Genomic DNA, 21,302 nt, shown 5'->3' on the forward strand with positions numbered 1-21,302 from the left:
GCCCTCTCCCTCTCGCACACGCCCTCTCTCGCCCTCTCCCTCTCGCACACGCCCTCCCCCCCCATGAAGTTCATGCCTACTAAATATTAAATGAATTATTGGTATGTGATTGCAAAAATTGTTAGCAGGATTTAAGTGTTTTCCCTTTGGGCTTGTCTTACTGATGATCTGACTGGTTTCTCTCCATTCTAAGCTGTGATTTAGAGCATGGTTCAGCTTTGCACGTTCTCCTGTAAAGGCTTATGTAACACCATTCCAACCAGAATTTCTGGACCTTGCTGTATCTTCATGCTTCAAAAATCCCGAACTATCCAACACAGTCCAGCTTGTGAGGGTAGGGAGCACCTCAGGTTGGAGCTGGCCTGAGAGTCACTACTCTGGAGAAGAAACTGATATGAAAAAAAAACAATTTGTTCACCTGGCAGTCTGAGTCTCACTTAGATCAGATGATAGAGGCTGGTGGTAGAGGGTTGTTTTTCAGACTGGAGCCTGTGACCAGTTGTGTGCTGCAAAGATCAATGCTAGGACCACTGCTTTTTGTCATTTATCCAAATGATTTGGATGTGAATATCGGAGGAAAGGCTAGGAAGTTTTCAGGTGACACTAAAATAGATGGGCCAGTGGACAGTGAAGAAGATTGTTTCAGAATACAATGGCACCTTGATCAAATGGGCAGATGGGCCAAGGAGTGACACATGGGATTTAATTTAGATAAATGTGAGATGTTGCATTTTGGTAAGGCACGTCAGGACAGGACATATGCGCTTAGGTGGTGAGTGTTGCAAAGTGAACAAAGTGACCTAGGGATGCAGATTCATGGTTCCTTGAAGTAGATAGGTTGGTGAAAGATTGGTATATTTGCTTTTTGATCAGTTCATTGAGTATAGGCATTGGGATGGCATGTTGTGGCTGTACGGGACATTAGTTAGGCCACGTTCGGAATATTGCATTCAGTTCTATAGGAAAGATATAAATCTTGTTTGGGTGTGGAAAAGATTTACAAGGATGTTGCCAGGATTGGAGGGTTTGAGCTATAGGGAGAGGCTAAATAGACTGGGGCTGTTTTCCCTGGAGCGTCGGAGACTGAGGGGTGACCTTATAGAGGTTTATAAAATCATGAGGGACATGGAGAGGGTGAACAGTCAAGGTCTTTTTCCCCAGGGAAGAGAGTCCAAAAGAGGAGGGCATAATTTTAAGGTGAAAGGGGAAAGATTTAAAAGTGACCTAAGGGGTAATCTTTTCATGCAGAGGGTGGTGCGTGTATGGAATAAGCTGCCAGTGGAAGTGGTGGAGGCTCGTAAAATTACAACATTTAAAAACATCTGGATGGGTAAATGAATAGGAAGGTCTTAGAGGAATATGGGTCAAATGCTGGCAAATGGGACGAGATTAAATTAGATATCTGATTAAATTAGAATATCTGGTTGGTATGGTCAAGTTGGACCAAAGGATCTGATTCTGTGCTGTACGACTCTGACTCTATCTGCTATTTTTGTGTTAATGTAATCTTCATGATGTAAAATTCTAACCAATTTAAAAAAATATATAATTTCCAAGGCAAAGTGAGCAGGTTTGGTTTTGATATTAAATAAAAGTGAGACCGGGGACTCTGGGGCTGCTCTCTTGTTAGAGAGATATGACTGATTGTGGTTTAACCTGAGGGTCACCACACCTCCAGCGAGAAGGAGAGTTCTTCAAGGTGACCTCAGCAAGTGCAGGAATTCGACCCATACTGTTGGCATCACTCCACATCACAAAGCAGTCATCCAGCCAAATGAGCTAACCAACTAAATAGAGGCTTTGGTTAATAAAGAAATTACACTGGTGCTGGTGAGAGGAGGTGGTTGGGTTAAAGGCCTTGCTCTCAGATAATCCAATCAACCTGCATGCTCTTGGGTGTATGCCGGCAAACAAGAGTTTTATTGAAATGCCATCTGGAACCATTTTAAAGGGGTTACCATCAATGATACAGTCAGAAAATTAAAGCTGAAATGTTTGAATGGTTTCCAGTACCTGGCCATGAGTGACCATTGATAGGTTTCTGTTCTTCTCTGAACCTTGTTTTCCTCTGTAGTGTCCTGGACCCAACGTGATTATGAGCTGGCAGAGTGGGCATTCAGGAAATGGAAGTATCACCAGTTTACATCTTTGCGTGACCTACTCTGGGGGAATGCTGTCTATCTAAAGGAGGCTAATGCTATTAGTGTTGAGTTGAAGAAAAAGGTACTGCATGGCACTAAGGTGTAGTGCTCAATAACATAATTCCCTGGTTAACTTTTTAGTGTCTATTTGTGAATTTTTCTTATGTCTTTGGTTAACTTAAATCCATTCTAAACTGGAATCTGTTGTTGACTGCTGAGGAATACTGGGAGAAAGTGAGGACTGCAGATCCTGGAGATCAGAGTCAAAAAGTGTGGTGCTGGAAAAGCACAGCTGGACAGGCAGCATCTGAGGAGCAGGAGAGTTGACACTTCGAGCAATGGAATAGTGAGGGGTAAGAGAGAATAGGCAACAATCTAATTGAAAGGTGGAGTAGGTTGAAAGGGCTCTATGATATACTTCAGCTCCAATGTCCAATGCTACAGTGTAATATAACTATCACATGTACCACACACCAAACCTTAAAGAACATCTTTCCACAGTCTTTTACAAATTAACACTTATTAATTTTACACTATGGATTAATATTCAAGGCACACATTAGGAAGAGTCATTTGACCCAACTCGCTTCTGAAAGATTTATAAAAGAGTGTTTTGTCTCAAAAAAAAGTGAAAAATTGAGGTTTATTTCTCAGCAAAGAGCCTAAACTGTAAATATTTGTTCCTTAAGCATATTTGTCAATTCTCTATAACTGGTGACTAGTTAATGTTGATTTGTCTGAAATGATCCTCCCATCTCTACCCCACAGCACGGACATTAATATAGAATTGAAAAGGAGCATCAGCAATTCTTTCCTGAAACCAGCTTTCAGAGCAGCGCTCATTTGCAAACAATGTCTGGGTTTTTCGGAAGAGTACATTCCAGACTAGAATAGCACAAGCCCAGCACATTTCAGCAGCAGTCGCAGGCTGTAGGCCAGTATTCCTGAGCACGAGCATAAGCCCTTCCCATTGACTCTCCTGCTGCTCAGGAATACTGGCCTACAGCCTGCGACTGCTGCTGAAATGTGCTGGGCTTGTGCTATTCTAGTCTGGAATGTACTCTTCCGAAAAACCCAGACATTGTTTGCAAATGAGCGCTGCTCTGAAAGCTGGTTTCAGGAAAGAATTGCTGATGCTCCTTTTCAATTCTATATTAATGTCCGTGCTGTGGGGTAGAGATGGGAGGATCATTTCAGACAAATCAACATTAATTAGTCTCCAGTTATAGAGGATTGACACATGTGCTTAAGGAACAAATATTTACAGTTTAGGCTCTTTGCTGAGAAATAAACCTCAATTTTTCACTTTTTTTTGAGACAAAACACTCTTTTATAAAACCTGTGAGCGGCACGGTGGCACAGTGGTTAGCACCGCTTCCTCAGCGCCAAAGACCAGGGTTCAAATCCCACCTCGGGCAAATGTCTGTGTGGCGTTTGCACATTCTTCCCGTATCTGCGTGGGTTTCCTCCGGGTGCACCAGTTTCCTCCCAGTCTAAAGATGTGCAGGTTAGGTGAATTGGTCATGCTAAATTGCCCGTAGTGTTAGGTGAAGGGGTAAATGTAGGGGAATGGGTCTGGGTGGGTTGCTCTTCAGAGGGTTGGTGTGGACCTGTTGGGCCGAAGGGCCTGTTTCCACACTGTAAGTAATTTAATCTAATCTGTCAGAAGAGAGTTGGGTCAAATGACTCTTCCTAATGTGTGGCTTGAACATTAATCCATAGTGTAAAATTAATAAGTGTTAATTTGGAAAAGACTGTGGAAAGATTGTGTTTAAGGTTTGGTGTGTGCTACATGTGATAGTTATATTGCACTATAGCATTGGACATTGTAGCTGAAGTATATCGTATAACCCTTTCAACCTACTCCACCTTTCAATTAGATTGCTGCCTATTCTGTCTTACCCCTCACTATTCCATTGGTGTCCACACATCTATTGACCTCTGCCTTGACCATGCATTGAGCATTCACAGTGAAGTGGGAGATGGCACGAGGCAGGGTGACACTAGGCACATGGACACACAAAATGGCCGCTGAGCCATAAGTTGGCCACTTGATGCACAAGATGGCTGCCGGACTGCAATATGGAGGGAGACAGCAGAGTAAACACAAACGCTGCCTGGGGCCATCAGAGTGTCAGTAAAATGCACTCACAACCGAGTTGATTAGTTCAAGGCAGGTGAGGGAGAGAATACACATGAGTAACGTACACTGCCCGCCGAAGTGTCTGGGTCCAGCCAATACCTTTGATAGAAATGCTAACAGTTAGATATGGACTCAATACAGAGTGATAATAGCCAGGGCTGTGGTAATCGTCCTTCTCAGGAAGAGTGATTAGCACCATTACTACAGCAGTGGACTTCCGAGCAGACATTGAAACTGACTATGTCTGCACTGAAGCCGACAGCAACCGCACAAAAATTAACAAAGGCTGCGCTAGAACAGACAATGACTGATCCGAACCTATTAACGATTCTGCAATGTTACAATAAACAAACCATGTTGCAGAAACAATAACCTCATCACTGACCTATTATATCACAACATGTCTAAAAGTATCTTAACATGTGCTCCAGGTTGAGAGAAAACTCGTAGCTGACCACTGTGCTGTTGGTGCCTTTCTCTCCCTGGAGCTCCGGTATTTCCTTGTGCAATAAACTCTGTCGTTGAACCCCGACTCTGACTCCGAGGCAGGTGATTTTTTCTCCACAGCAACAGCCCTTGAGAATACAGAATATCACAGATTCACAAAATGTTTGAGTGAAAATAGAATTCTCGTCTCAGACGCGAATGATCAATGACTTGTTCTGAGAGTTGCCCCTAATTTTAGATTTCTTAGGCACAGGGAGCATCCTCTCCATATCTATCCTGTAAAGCCCTTTTACATTTTATATTTCAGTAAGTTCACATCCCATCTAAACTGCAGACAACTTGGATCTGATGTACTTGATCTCTTGTTTGCGACAATCCCCTTAACCTAGAAATCAAGCTAATAAATTTAAGTGGCAGTTTACCCAAGCGAAGATGTCCTTGCTTGAGACGATGACCATTCTGCAGTACATGTTGTTCCTAAAACTCATGTGTTACACACATTAATGAATTGGGGAAGAAGAATTGGGGTTTAATATTGATTTTTCTTCCCTAACTCCTCCCACACTTTTTATTCAGGTGCAATTCCAGTTTGTGTTGCTCACAAACACGCTATACTCCCCTCTTCCGCCTGAATTACTCCCTGCTGAGGCCGAATCGGATCGTGAAGTTCAACAATTCCCAAGAACTGTTGTTGCAGTGGAGGTACAAGATCTGAAGAATGGTGCAACACATTATTGGTCCTTGGAAAAACTCAAGTAAGGTTTACTTAAATGCTTGCTGAACCGTCTGGCGCGCTGGTCACATTACATTTTACAGTATCCTATTTTATAATTAGTGAAATGCCTGCCTTTGCCAATTTAAACTATATTTCTTGGACTGCTTTTATGATAAATTTCTGGCAGGTGTTTCCACAATGCATCATGATGACATTGTTGATGGGAGATTTCCTAATCTTCCTCTACTTAATGGTGAAATGTTGCTAAAAGAAAGACTGATATTGTCATCAAAGCTTTTCATCTTGCACTCTTTGAAATAATTTGTAAGAAATATAAAAATACAGGGAAAGCCACATTTATACTGAGACAAAAGTATTGATTGATTGGCAAGTGCACTTTGGTATAGGCATAGCCATGGATAATGCATCGGTTAAAGATGATTGGCAGTTAACTTTGTTTAAAAATAATGTGTTTTCCTCAGCAATTTTCAAATTTTTTATTTAAAAAGTACTATTGATATAGTCTTTAATGCGACACATGGATTAATTTTTTGTTCAGGGGACATGGGTGTTGCTGGCAAAGCCAACATTCATTGCACATCCTTACCTGCCCCTGTGAGAATGTTGCTTAACAGGACATTTAACAGTCAACCCTGTTGCTCCTGGCACAACTGCAGCATCTCCTCTCCACTGCCATACTAATGGCACACTGAAGATCAAATATTTTCACACTAGGTCACAACCCTTTCTCTAAGACAACTGTATTTAAGGAAATAAATTTGATCCCTTTATCCCCATTGTGTGTGGTGTCAGCATGTCAGCAGCTGGGCATTGAGTTTTGCAGAGGGGAATGTTGCTGGATGGCACAGATGGGAGTTGTGAGAATATCCAGTGTGGGTCGCCTGTCTGTGAGAACATGCAGTGTGCACAGTGCCTGGGTCCTTGTCTGCAAACAAGGAGTCTGCAACAACCTCCTCTCCAATGCTCAGCTCCCAATTGCTAGCATCAAACGCGTTGCGGATTAATGGATCAAACTACTTTTTCTAAATACAGTTGCCTTGGAGAAAGGGATGTGACACAGCATGAAATTATTTTATCTTCGGTATGCCGTTAGTATAACAGTCGATATAAATGAGGAGTGTTGATGAATTGTCTTAAGAACCCTAAAATGAGAGAAGATGCTGTATGAAGTGAAGTAATTATATTCTTGCATTTATTTCATCATCATCATTTTTATTTTTAAAACTGTCAGTTCGAAAGAATTTTTTCACCAACTAAAGAAGGGAACTTGAGCAACCATATTGAGTTACTATGCAGTTTAACAGTACTGAGGAAAGCATGTCAAGTAAACACCATGGTTATCCTACTCTGTCTCCATTTCAATGTTAATTTCCTCTTGTTCCTTTAGTTGTCTTGTACATTCCCAATCCCTGAACAAAAGATTGGTGTTGCGAGCTAAACAGACTTGATCACAATTTCCTGTCACGTTCTCTCTTGGCAATTACCTCATCTCTGCCATTTTTTCTGCTTTGCTCTGTCTTCCCGGAGAGGGGAGAGAACTGTGTGCTACAGCATGTCCATTATATAGCTGAGTGTGTTTGTCAGTGAGTAGCTGGCTGTGGTTTGTAGTGTTCACAGTTTAAATACATTGATTTGATTTTGATTTGATTTATTGTTGTCATGTGTACAGCGAAAAGCTTGTTTGTGAGAAGTACAGGCAGATCAGAGTAAGTAAGGATATACAGATCATAGGGTGCTTAACGACAGAGTTAGGCATACAGGTTGTACTGCATGGAGGTACATGAAGCAAGGTCAATATTAGTTGAAGTTAGGGCCCATTAATCAGTCTAATAATGGCAGGGGGGAAGTATTCTTGAACCTGTTGGTGTGTTAGTTCAAGCTTCTGTATCTTCTGTGATTGCCTTGGCTCAATTTGCACTGAAGCTTACAAGGGAGCAAAATATCTTCACGTTAACTTTCTGTGCATTAGTCGTGCGTGCATGCATTTAGGTGAACCTCTAATTTGGCAATATCTTGATGGAAGGGAAAACTCAGAGTGCTGTTGCAATGTTTTAACCATGGGCTGCACATTCTAAACAAGTATGCTTTGTTTGTGCAGGCAGAGATTGGAGCTAATGCGTGAAATGTATGATCGTGCTGGAGAGATGGCCTCTGCCACACAAGATGACAGTGAGTCCATCATGACAGGCAGTGACCCGTTTTACGACCGCTTCCATTGGTTTAAACTCGTGGGAAGGTACGTCGGTGTTTCTCCTACATATCAAAACCATTTGGCACTGACAGCTGCAGAATTGAGACCTGCCCTGGCTTAGATGTTGATCTCCTCTTGAAAGAGATACTTTTATCAGAGATTTATCATAAATGTTCTCTCTGCAGTGCACTTATTCCCACGCTCTGTTTTACATTAAGTCCGGTAGGCAATAGCAGAAACAGGTGTTCCTGTATAACACACATAAATGCATCATATGCAGCCAAAAAGGGGATTCAAATTGTATAGTTTACTTTCAGATTGTATTTGAGGAAACATTTATAATTTCCGATCAGTATTTGTTCTAGCATTGAGGGTGCAAATGTTTGGTGATTTGAATGTAATTAATGTAAAATTACCAAGCTCTTGTGCTCATTTATAAATTATGCTGACAATTATTCTGTTAATAAACTATGGATTATCATTTAAGTTTGTAACAAAGGTTGCCACTGCTGAAACATTATCAGCTACATGTTGCATTCTGATCAAACCAGAAAGGAGGAATGTCTTTAGGGGTGTATGGCTGCAGCTGTAGATGATGGTAGTTTGCAGTATGGGATTTATTTTCATTTGTCGTGCTCTGCAAGAGTCAAATCAGAATGGGCTAAGTGCATCTCACCCCAGATTCTAGTAGACATTGGATCACAGAATAAAACCAGCTGCTTTAATACTGACACAGCAATGGAATGTTAGCATTTTGGTTATGTTATAAAACTGGTAATGCACAGGTCTAGAATAACAATCCAGAGCCACCAGTCCAAATCCCATCTCAGCTGCTACAGAAATTCACTATCTGTTAATAATGTAATTCTGAAATGAAATCTAGTGTGATGACTGCGAAACAACCTGATTGTCAGAGAAACCCTGTCTGGTTCACTTATGCTATATGGGAAGGAAACTGGCCATCCTTACCCAGTGTGGCTTTTTGCAATTCCTGACCTGCAGCAATGCAATTAACTCTTGGATGGTTAAGCAAGTCAATCTGTCATCAAGGAGGGAGCACACTATCATCTTATTACCCTTCCTCAATTGCTATAATAAATGCCAGGCTGGAGAGCAACTCAGACATGGCTGCATGAAATAAAAAAAAATCTGTTGGAATATGTAACTGCTGCAGGTGTAGGAAGGTTCAGAATGGAAGAGATGTACTGTCTTTGTAGAATAATTACCAATGTCTAATGCCTGAAACACACAAACATTTGATTTTTGTGAGACTGAAATCTTTCTCACCTTGAGCACACATACTCATTATTGTTTTCCTATTAAATTCCAACATACAAACTAACTCGCTCTGTCTCGCGCGCTCTCGCTCTGTCTCGCGCGCGCTCTCGCTCTGTCTGGCGCGCGCTCTCGCTCTGTCTGGCGCGCGCTCTCGCTCTGTCTCGCGCGCGCTCTCGCTCTGGCTCGCGCGCGCTCTCGCTCTGGCTCGCGCGCGCTCTCGCTCTGGCTCGCGCGCGCTCTGGCTCTGGCTCGCGCGCGCTCTGGCTCTCTCTCTTCCACCCCCCTCCACCACACATGCACCAATGGCACCTCACCTTGCTTCATTTATTGACTGTGAACATGGAAGATTATTTGACTGTAGGGGCATGTCCTAACCCTTAGCCTATCATAGACTCACCTACATTTTTGGCAGCATATTCTTTGCAAAGATTAGTCATCAATGCAACAATTCGTTGCCAATCTATCATGTTCTCCGATGAAGGACATTTGCAGAACCATTTCCACTCAGATGACTGAAATTCACTAAAGATCAAATGCAGAGTTCTCCAGAGCTCAGCTGCCAGAATTTGAATGCTTATAAAAGTTGAAGATTGGTGATCAAGTGATTTGGAGGATAGCAGTCTTCTTTCAGGGGTTGAGATGCATTTCGCTTTTGCCATTCGTGGTGTCACTTAAGCCCTGAATTGTGTACCTTTGCATTCTAGGGTATCCATTGATTGATCTCTAATTTTTTTTCTCTAACTAAGCACTTGCAATTTTCCAGTCATCTTCATGATAAACAAGCTTGCTGCCTTGTGTTTTCTTTCAGCATTTTATGGAAATTGAAAAGTTCAGTGGCAGATATTTTCACCATTAACCAATGACTTTGTTTTGGTTTTTAGCTGGGAAGGACTCTTCATTCACATATAATACTGTTTCCTTTTAGGTTGGGGATAGCCACAAAACATGAAACACTGTGGGGAACTGGAGGAGAGGGGCAAGGGGCTGAAACTCAAAGAATTTTGATGCTGTTTGTGAAGAGTATTTGTCCAAAATGAAATCCTGGTGCTTTATAGGTGGATCATATTTGTGCCGTATATAGACTTACGAGTTGTCGGTCAATTGAACAGACATTTGCTGACCTGCTGCTGATGCCAAAGGATTAACCAGCTGCTGAAGTTGAGTTAAAGGTTTCTAAAGTTTCCAATATCCCAACAGCTCAGAAGTGCATTAAAAATAAGCGTGTCTGCTGAGATGTTGGTGTCCTTGATTAATTTGCAAACAAGGTGCAGAGCTTGGAAGGATATTTTTGGTAATCTGTGGCATCAAAAATCTTTCCTCTCTTGTTAAAATGTGGGAGGGTATATGTACTCTCAAAATTTCTCAGTCTGCCTGAGTGACCCATCTGGGCAGCTTTCTTGGCAAGCCATGACTGGTTAGGAATGAACTCTTCCCACTGCTCCCACACTTGGTTTTTATGTCTCCCAGTCCCTCGGTTGTGATGCCCTGCAAAAACAATGAAACAACATGCTTTGTCAGAGAGAGAAATATCCTGAAGACAGTGTCTACCTCCGATAGTCTCAGAGTAAAGAGCAACCTTCTGAACCTGTACAAGTCTTCCCTAGTGGTGCTGCACTCTGTTTCCCAAAGAGAAGGTAACAAATCATGGATTGGAAGTTGACAAAATTCTCCAAATTTCTGACTAAAATATCTGTGAGAGACAGAGAGAGAGAGGATAGCTTCCACCTTTTTCCTCCTCCCTTCTTGCATTCTTTCCCTTCTGCAGATTGGCTATTTAGCTTGAGTTGGCTTTGCTTAATTAGACTCTGGTCGACCTATATCCCAACTTACTTTCATATCCATAAACCGTAATCTCCCCTAATCAAGTTGTCAGTCTCAACCTTAATCTTTTCACATGACCCCTCAACCTCTTGGAGGACTCAGTTCCACCATTCCCCTCTCTCCCTGTGCAATTTAATGCTTGTGCTACCTTACTCTGGATTCTCCCATCAAGAGAAGTAGCTTCTCTGAATCGATCCTACTGACTCTATTATCTTAAACACCTTCGACTCTCTAAGGATTAGGAAACACAGCACCTGTTTATGCAAACCATCTTCATGGCAATCGGCCCTTTCAGCCCCAGTTCAGTAAATCTGTGGGGATGCCTTTTCCAAGGCTAACACACCCCTCCTGAGAATGCACAGCCTTGAATCAAACACAGTACTCCGTGTAGAGCCCAACCAAGCTCTACATCTGGGCATGTTTTCCTCCTTCGCTCCAAAGAAGAGACATACTCTACTCAGCATTCACTCTGTTTGTCTCCACCGATGCTGTCAGGTCTCCTGAGTTTTTTCAATGCCTTGTTTTTATTTTATACTTGCAGCTTTTATATTTTCTCCTCTTTGCATTCCAACCTTGTAGAGTTATAAGCCAACATTCAACTAGTAATTCTGATTACTTTTTGTACCTCTTGCACTAGCATTTAATGACTTGTGTAAATGGTCATCCAAATTCCTTGGCTCCTCTACAATATCTAGCCTGTCACCGTTTAGAAAATATTCTGATCTTTCCTCTTGTATCTTGTTTGGATGACTTGGCACTTTTTAAAAAAGTTTTTCCCCCTCAAGTAAACCGATTCTGAGATACTATTACACACCTGAAATAATTCGAGAGAGGCTGGTATCCCACCACCAAGTCACCCTTTATTTACCTGTGCACAATACATGGACTCTGACCAGCCAGCTCACAGCCAGTCCCCAGAGTGTGCAGAATCCCTGCGACTCCTGTTTATATGTCAGCCAGGATTCCTGATTGGGGCTGTTGGTCTGCGCCGATCAGGGAACTGATGCTCAGTGAGATCCATCTGGCCAACCTCAGTCCAATCACTAGAACACCTTTGGAGCAGATGGGTCTTGAACCTGGGTGTCTCGGCTCAGAGTGGCTCTGGTATTCATCCATTGTTCAAAAACCCATGAGACCACTCTTGAGACCAGCTCCTGATGCTCTCTCAATGGGGCAGCCTCTTTTTGTTTTTCTGGTTCTCACATGGATTATAGTAACTAGCTGTCCTCCTTTACCAGATCAAGTTGATTTCTTGCTTAGCAAGAGATCCTATGCCTGGTCACAGGCAACACTTCCTGCTGGACACCTGGATCATGGCTGCAGGCACCATCCCCTGTCCCTATAGCTTTCCTGTTCTGTCATTTACCCCTCCACCCTCCCATATCCTTTGGACCGTTCCTCCCTCCCTCTACCCTTTAATCCTGAGAAGCAAACCAACCAGTCAGTTATTTCATTCTCATTGTTGGCTCTTGTTATGCATAAATCACCTATATAATTATTTTTGAAGTTAATCACTTATTATTTGAGTACAAAGCATTTTGGCTTCCCCTAATGACATGAAATAAAAGCTATAAATTCAAGTTCATTCTTTGTTTACTTTCCAAATTTGAAAATAATAATCTAAGGTTTTTACGATTGTGGTAGGTCAATTGGTAAACAAATGCATTTTGGTAAATTGAGAGCAGGGAAATTAAGAACCTTTTAAAACTGGATATATTTCATTAGTGTGCCTCAACTTTTTTATCCTGACTTTGTTATTTTATCTGTTCGTTAGGGTTAATGAAATATGAAGGGTCAAGCATGCTATTTTGATTTCTAACTTGAAGAGATTGAAATAATCATTAACACCCATTTTTCTCCTGAAGTCAAGTTGGGCCTATACGTTGGAAAATAACCCTTTCTTGCCATTAACTGTACTCCAGTTCCCCAATCTTCCACGGCTGTGTGAACGAGCACATTGCCGATCGCACACCCTCGCCCACCTTCTCCACAGCCGATTCTGACATCACTGAGCTTGCTGACGAGCAGCACGATGAAATTGAGGACCTGGATGACGAGGCCTTTGTGGATGATACTAGCTCAGACCTCGGCAATGAAGAGGGATCAGACATCTTCGGAGATGGACAGGATCCATTTTATGACCGGTCCCCCTGGTTCATTTTAGTGGGAAGGTTGGTGAGGTTCTTTGGAGAACAGTGAGAAGGGACTAGCTCTTTTCATTGAGAGGCCTACAATTCGCGGCAGCAAAGCCACAGTGTTTGTTAATGTACAGAGAACATTCTTGCCTTGTTCTATCAAACTGTTCAGCTCATGGAATTTGGGTTTCTTCTTAATGAATTGGCTTCACTTACAAATTATAATTACCTAACCATTGATCTGTAAATTGATGCAAGTATTCCTGATGAGGGCATTTAACATGATTTCATGTGTGGTCACAGTGGTAGTGTTGCTACCTCTGGGTCAGGTGGCCTAAGTTCAAGACCACCTGCTCCAGAGGTGTGTCATGACACCTTGAACAGGTTGATTAGGAATATATCATTTTTGGTTGCATGTCCAACTAATCCTGTCATGAAAGCTTATCTCCAGAAGCTCCATGATCAGATTGGAGGATTTTTCGACTGCATTAAATTGGCCAAATGTGAATGAGTACTCTGGTACTGAGGAAGCTATCACTATATTGCAGATACAAAAATTTGAAAGCAATACCTTGGGAAAATATGTTTAGGTAAATGCTTTTCCCAAACTCTACACAGGGAGCGTTTATTGAAACAAATTTTATGATCCATTTTCTAATTGTGTTCTTCAAACCATTTGTGCCACACCTCGACAGGGGTAACCATGACAGGTTAGCTGGCCATAAGATTAACGAAGGAGCTGTACTCCAAAAGCTTGTGATTTCTGATAAACCTGTTGTACCGTAACCTGGTTCCAGGTGACTTCTGACTTTGTCCACCCCAGTCCAACACCGGCACCTCCACATCATTGTTCCTATGCCATTGAATCAAAACAGACTTTTCTAAATAAACATTTGGGTTCAGTGACAAGTGTGTGAATCCCATTAGGTAGAGTTTGGGCATGCACTGAAACTGGATTTAGGCAGTACTTTCATCGTCATTTAGCCTGTACTGTTTCTTTGCTCTGATTCAATATGCACTGCTTCCCCTTTTGCTTCAGCACTCTGCATTATTGACAGCCCATGACATGGGCCAAGTAGGTGGAGTATTGACGGCAGCAATTGATCATTTGGAAAACAAACAGTCAAAACACTCTCTGAGATGATGCAACAATAAGGATGTAAGCTGCTGGATATGAAGCATGTTTTAATGATCTAACATGGGAATGAATTGTGGGAATAGTAATGGAAATGCCTTTTCAATTGTGACACTGCTGTTCTCAAACAGCTTTTATAAAAGCAAGAGAAATAGGAGCAGGACAAGACTATGCAGCCCTTTGCGTCCTGCCTACCAGCTGATCATCATTTTGAATGCAATTTTCCTGCACACTCCCTGAAAAATAATGTTTTTAATATGTGGAAATGTATTGGACATGCTCAGTGATGGAGTCCAGACAGCCCTCTGCGACAGGACTCCAAAGATTCACCAGTTGGCTGCTTGGTGCCAACCAGATGTTAGCTATACAAAACTTCAATCTAATTCCATGAGCTAAACTAAATATACTGTGCAGATGATATAGCAAATGAAACCAGATGAGGAACATAGATGGATTTATGAGCTAGTTGGTGAGAAAATACAATGTAATTCTGTTGTACATTTATGCAGCATACCTTATTATTTTCCTCATGTTGCCAGAAAAAAATTATATTAAATACTTGTTCATTAACTTGATGGATGCTGGACAAAGCCAGCCCTCAAATGTGAAGGATTGTGTTTCATCCTTACTCCTGGAGGAAAGTGAAATGGAAGGTGTTGCATAGTGAGGTTATAAAAATAAAGCTAAATAAGTTATCCAAAGATCCCAAAATATTTTTCCTCCCTAACAACCAGCCCTGTTTATCAGATTTGCAGAAGTATTTGGATGTCCTTGATAAGGTACCAAGACTAGAAGCATTTTGTTGAACAGTGATGAAGAATTCTGTTACAATGTTGGGTCGGAGAGATTGGGATTGTTCTCCTTGAAGCAAAAATGGGCTGAGGTCGGGCACGGAGCTGAGGTCAGGCACGGAGGATTATGACAGGTTTAGATAAGATAGAGGAGAAAGCCATTCCCATGAAATGATGCAAGTAGTAACGGACACGCATTTAAGATTTTAAGCAAGAGGCACCATGATGAGTGACCTTGGCCTGGAGCTCTTGGCCAATGAAGGTGATGAAAGTAAAGATGATTAATGATTTCAAAAAGCACTTGAGAGAAGTAAAGGTTGTGGGGCTAGGATGGAACAATAAGACTGACTGGGTTGCTATACAGCGAGCTGGCATGTAATTGATGGGCCAAATAGCTGTCAACTGTGCTGTAAGGACTTACCAACACTGCTGTAACTTACTGAAGTACAGCATCAGTTTTGACCACCCATTGCAATGCTGCCCCAAGGAAATTGATACTTGTTACACGTTCATTTCCCTTTAGTTCTGTAGCTTTATATACCACAGTCTGCAATGTTATGATCTGGGCAAAAGAAAATTCCAGCATGAATTTTTGGAATGCTGTTGGTGACATTAAATATAATAAGTGGGCTCTGCTGCATAAATACTACATTGAACTTGCTTCTGTTGGTTAAAGAGCTCGTCCCTTTAATTGTCTCCCATGGCATGCTGGGACTGTATGACAATTTCACTTTTTTGATTAACTTTTTAAAAAAAAATAATTTTGTCTTGTGTCCTCAAACTACATAGTTGCGTGTTCCTAATACAACATTCCCTTACTATTTGGCTGTAACTTTTTTACTTTGATTCAGAGTTTTATTTGGAAGGTTGTTTGGTTTGGAATTTGTTTTGTCAACATGCCATTTCTTTTGCCTCACCAATCTTACCACTGATATTGTTTCAACCTCTTCAGTCTGCTTACAGAAAGACACGTTAGGTGTAGACATTGCGAGGAATTTCAAACTGTGTCTGATAAGAGTGACTTTGTTCTGTTTGCTGTCTGAGGCACCTCAGCCACTTTTTCTCCCCAAAATTTTTAAGGTATACTCTTTGTAAAGAAAGAGGAGAAGAGATGCTGGCTTAGCAGAACTTATGTGGGAATTAGTGCAAGGTTGAACAAAATTGCTGCATTCTAAATCTCTGATGACATTTCACTCTCAACAAATGGTCCAAGGGCTTCTAACTGATCCTGAAGGATAAACACTGTCAGTGAAACTACGTGTTTTGATTACTTAAAGACTGCAGCTGTTGTATCTTTACTTTAGTTCTTTTTGCCATTCCTTACTAAAGTATAGTTGTGCTGGTAAATACCGCAACTGATACTAATTATTCCTGCCAAACTTTTGGATTGTTTCTGATTATTCGAATGTGTAAACATTAGCGTGTTTTGCTTATTTTATGTTTTTTTTACAGTAACCTTTTTGTGGTAAAACTGATTACCAGCTCAAAGCAGACTGAATAAGGCTCATGTGATTTTGTTTTGTTCTGTTTTAGGTCTTATTTTGTCTCATTATTTTTTAACCTTCATAGTTTTAGCTGTTTGCCATATTTTACCTGTTTTTATAATTTTTGTTTATTTCAGTCTGATTATGACTCATCTTTTATGTTTAGTTTTTCATTTGACAGCATGGTGCTCCCATTCTCTCTCTCTCTTGCTCACAACTGGGAGATATGTTGTTCTTAAACAGTATGTTTGGAGCATTGAGGATGGGGTTGGTGGGTGATTTAATAGGCCATGATTGTAATTAGTATTTCATAGCCCTTCTGAACAGTAGGGATTTGCAGACATTCCAGTTTAATGTTGAACCATTAAGGCACTCCGACTGCCTGGGTTATTGCCAAATGTTATTTTAAGAATCCTTTTTGCAGATTCTGAATATTTTTTTTCCCAAATTAAAATGCAGAATGTAACACTTGTTTATTTTTTGAATTAGGAACCATCTAATTGTATTTCCCAGTTCCCCAGTTTAGTTGAGTTACAATGGGACATAGTGAATCGGTTGCATTTGGCTCGTCAGCAACTTACTCTGTTGCAGTCACCACAGGATCTGTTAAATTACTGTCTACTTGTGGGTAATTGGGATTTCTGATGACAAAGGTATCTGTGCTTTGTGGCTGCTGTATCAAGACTGTCACTGTGCATTAATTTTGCATTATGTTATTCACTAGGTTATGGGTATAATTTATAACTAGTTAACAGCAGAATGTTTGGAGATAAACAAGAGTTTTGTCAATCAGCAGACACACAAACCTTAGCAAATCAAGTCAGATTTTGTGCAAAACTTGGGGTAGTTTAATACGATTGAATAAAGCAGTGAACACATTTCGCTTTTATGAATAGGAAGTGACATCTTTATGTCAAATTGTTAAGTGAAAGTATATCAAGGTTCAGCTTGAAGCAAAGATGGTCAATGGGTATCTTAGATATACAGACAAATAAATAAAAACTTTTTTATTGAAGTTACCAGAATAAATGACCTTCATAGCTGGTTCCTTTCAACGTTAAAATACCCCTGAGAGTTAGTGTAACAGTGAAACATCTCACGCTATTGTGTCACTCTAGCAAATTCTGACACATTTTTGACAAGAAATTGAGGAGATGTAACTATCGTGATAATATCATGAGGTGAGTGATCCAGAGGCCCAGATTAATGCTCCAAGGACATGGTTTTGAATCACACTACAGCAGCTGGTATTTAAATTCATCAATAAATCTCGAACATGAAGCTCACCTCAATAATGGGGCCGGGAATCTATCATCTCTTCTTGTAGGAACCCATCTGATTCACTAATTATCTTTAGGTCAGCATATCTTCCCTCCTTTATCTCGACTGCCCTTGAGATGACTCCAGACCTACAGCAATGTACTTCATTCTTAACTGCTCTCTGACCGAGCAAGCCACTCAATTCGAGGGTAACAAATGCTGGCTTTGTCAATTCCCCTAAAAGAATGATGTTTTAAAAATTATTGGATGTCATTTCCCGCATGTGTAAACAAATAAGTTAATTCATTGGAGCTTAAATTGGATCCTAGTAATCATTGATTCTGATATCCATTTACCTGGGCTCAATTGTCTCTTTCTGAAACAGATATAGTCTGAAGATATCTGCACATCCCTACTGTCAGGTATTGAGAGCACGCAATCTCCACATATTTATCTAAGATTACAGTTTTGTGCCTCCTTTCTTTCCTTGTTCCCAGGGCATTTGTATACCTCAGCAATTTGCTGTATCCAGTGCCCCTCGTTCACAGAATTGCTATTGTCAGTGAGAAGGGGGAGGTCCGAGGCTTCCTCAGAGTGGGCGTACAGTCCATCACAGGTGGGTCGTCACAGGTTGGACATTGTCAAGATTGAGGTTGTTGTTTACATGCTGACAGGGCAACGCTAAGCTTTTGTTATGCCATTGTTATGAATTGGAAGCGTAACATGGGGGCGACACGGTGGCTCAGTGGGTGACACGGTGGCACAGTGGTTAGCACTGCTGCCTCACAGCACCAGGTCCGAATCCAGCCTTGGGCGATTGTCTGTGTGGAGTTTGCACATTCTCCCCGTGTCTGTGTGGGTTTCCTCCCACAGTCCAAAGATGTGCAGGTCAGGTGAATTGGCCATGTTGAATTGGCCATAGTGCCAGGTGCATTAGAGGGAAATGGGTCTGGGTGGGTTACTTTTCGGAGGGTCGATGTGGACTTGTTGGGCCGAAGGGCCTGTTTCCACACTGTAGGGAATCTAATCTAATTTGTGAAGATTGATAGATAAATCGTTCCTTTCAATTGTTTATACAATTAGAATGGATGTGATTTTGGTTCTTTCTGTGATTTAACAGGTCAAATTGATGAGTGTCTAATTTAATTACCTGAAGTGGAAAATGTTTCACTTGTGCAATGCAGTTCTGATATCTCTGAGATTTGCCTAACTGTAAAGAGAAGTTTCCTCTTGTAATTTTTAGGCTGGAGTAGCACTGCACAGCTTCACAAGAATTCAATAGAATGCAGGTTCTGTAAAAGGCCGAGTGTACCAAATTATGAAGACCTGTCCACATAGACTTCCACGAAAGTGCTTTACTCACATTGTTGTCCCAGCCCACTCATGGTGTTAGGTTCTGCAGTTGGCTTTGCATCTTTAAAATGTGGTTACATTTAATTTGGACTTGCTGGTAGGCAAGTAACATGAGGCGTTGTCCTCGAACAGAGTCGAGAGTGTGGAGCTGGAAAAGCACAGCAAGTCAGGCAACATCTGAGGAGCAGGAGAAGCAATGTTTCAGGCATAATCCCTTCATTACTTTTCCTCATGAAGGGCTTATGCCCGAAACATTGATTCTCCACCTCCTTTGATGCTGCCTGACCTGTTGTGCTTTTCCAGAACCACACAGTCAACTCTGATCTGCAGTCCTCACTTTCTCCATTGTCGTAGAGCAGGAATATTCTCACCCTATGGAATGTCCAACTCTCTGCGCAGCAAAACTCATGATATCTTTCTGCTCGAGTTCACCATCAGTCAACTGGTCAAGTTGGAGAGCCTGTTGTAGCAGTTGATTAAGTTTGTCTTATCTTAGATCCTTGTTCAGTGCCTGATTGCTTTAGGCTGTGAACAAACTGAGTGAGTCCATAACAGACGCCTGGCTCAAAAAATATTCTGGAGCAAAATGAGACTTAGAGCTTCTACCTAGGACTGCATGTGAATTGAAAATTCTGTAAAGTCTGTAATGATTTAAAGCCATGTAAATAAACTGTTAGAGCTGTCTATGCATTACTTTGAGATAAATAAGCAAAATGTCAAACCAATTAGCAATGAACACACGTCACTGCGATTTAACAGGCTCTAAAGTTGTAAAAGATGTCGCTTTGTGTGTTGACTTCTTAGTGTTCTAGTCCCAATGTTTTATACAAGGCTGTTTGCTTAATTCAAGTTCGTTTTGAATTAATGTTGAATGTTGGTTTGTTTTCTCCCTCCTAGCTGATGAGGAGGCACCAGACTATGGATCTGGTGTACGCCAGTCTGGTACTGCTAAAATTTCATTCGATGATGAGAACTACAGAGAGGTAAGTGTAACATTGCTATTGGTACATCAAAAAAGACACAAGACTAGGCACCAAAGTTATTGTCACTTTTCCCATTTTGTTCTCCGTTTCTTTATTTGCAGAGTGATGTATCTTCTATTGTAATGTCACGTTCTGGGCTCTCATTGGAGGAGCTTAGGATTGTTGAAGGGCAGGGTCAGAGCACAGAGGTCATCACCCCATTGGAAGAGATGAACAGAATCAATGAGCTGGGTAAATGCTTTAGAATAAACTTGAAGCAGTGTTGGCTTTGTGAAAAGTAGCGAATGCTTTTACAGACTGTGAATGGAATATAATAAGATTACACTGGATGTACAAATGAGTTCATCTGCATGAACCTCTTGCCTGTATTCAGTGTAATTCCTTCAAGTTGTCAGAAAGTAAGACCATTGCAATTGTGGGGGACAAACTTGTCAGTTTAGTCATAGAAATCTTTTACATAAGCTGCTGTATTAATCTTACAGTTGAGAATTTAGTGAAAATCCTATTACGGATAATGGAATTTTGAGTGAATCTGGTGTTTAAAATTATTTCAACAGAACTCAGCCCAAGTCAGATCTTTTCCAATAAAAATACAATTTAAATTCTACTCCCCATGGATATTCACATTTTACACTGGAGTGCAATTAATAAATCCAGTAGAGTTTCCAAATGTGCACTTGGAATACAATAGCATTCTACTTTCTCCCCCTGCAGAGTTAGATTAACAACACCATTTTATAAGATTGTTCGAATTGGTGAGGTAAAGGGTTCCCTAATTTAGGTTTAATGTTTTTTGTGACAAAAATATTCGATCAATTGTGCTTTTCATTTACACTGCACTCCTCTAAGGACATTAAATTGCATCCTGAATTCTGATGTACTGTTGACAATGGAGCTCAGTTGATTAGATGTCTGGATTGTGACACTTGCACCGATAGCATGTGTTTGATTCCCTTCTTGGCTGAGGTTACCATACTTTCTCAACCACACCCGAGGCATGGTAACCCTTGGGTTAACCTCCACTACCAGTTCCTTCTCTTTCTAATGAGAGAGCAGCACATGTTCCTCTGAGACTGTGGTGGTTTTCACTTCCCATTTAAGGAGGACCACCATAGTACATTAGCAACAGTCCACGATGAGCTTAGAAGCTTCTGTATACTTTTTCCCAGATTTTGAAAAAAATGATTTCTCCTCTGTACTAACCAGAGTGCAATGGATTCGCTTAGAGTTTTATTTTCCAAGGTCAGAATGCTGTCTGGCAAGTTTGCTGCTTTTTTAAAAAATAAGTTCAACTACATATAAGGCTCCCTCTTGCACTTTCTTGAGTTCCCATTGTAAACTCGTACAATTTAAGGTTTGCCCCCAATTTTAGGTTAATATGGCAGTTTTAACAATTTGCGAAAT

The 21,302-nt window shown here is 41.1% G+C and overlaps 1 protein-coding gene across 21 annotated transcripts in view; it reads left to right on the forward strand.

The window, feature by feature from the left end:
- kif1b (kinesin family member 1B) overlaps positions 1–21,302 on the forward strand; it is a 244,283-nt gene that overhangs the window by 168,083 nt on the left and 54,898 nt on the right. For 16 of the 21 annotated variants that reach the window (XM_043676209.1, XM_043676211.1, XM_043676217.1 and 13 more), the window contains 7 exons: positions 2,075–2,223; positions 5,308–5,486; positions 7,566–7,703; positions 12,680–12,928; positions 18,060–18,178; positions 19,813–19,898; positions 20,000–20,129. In XM_043676209.1, the coding sequence (XP_043532144.1) occupies positions 2,075–2,223; positions 5,308–5,486; positions 7,566–7,703; positions 12,680–12,928; positions 18,060–18,178; positions 19,813–19,898; positions 20,000–20,129 (1,050 nt within the window). The remainder of the gene's footprint in view (positions 1–2,074; positions 2,224–5,307; positions 5,487–7,565; positions 7,704–12,679; positions 12,929–18,059; positions 18,179–19,812; positions 19,899–19,999; positions 20,130–21,302) is intronic. The other 5 variants (XM_043676219.1, XM_043676222.1, XM_043676224.1 and 2 more) reach the window with 1 other exon arrangement.

Source organism: Chiloscyllium plagiosum, chromosome 34 (assembly GCF_004010195.1).
Source record: "Chiloscyllium plagiosum isolate BGI_BamShark_2017 chromosome 34, ASM401019v2, whole genome shotgun sequence".
NCBI lineage: Eukaryota > Metazoa > Chordata > Chondrichthyes > Orectolobiformes > Hemiscylliidae > Chiloscyllium > Chiloscyllium plagiosum.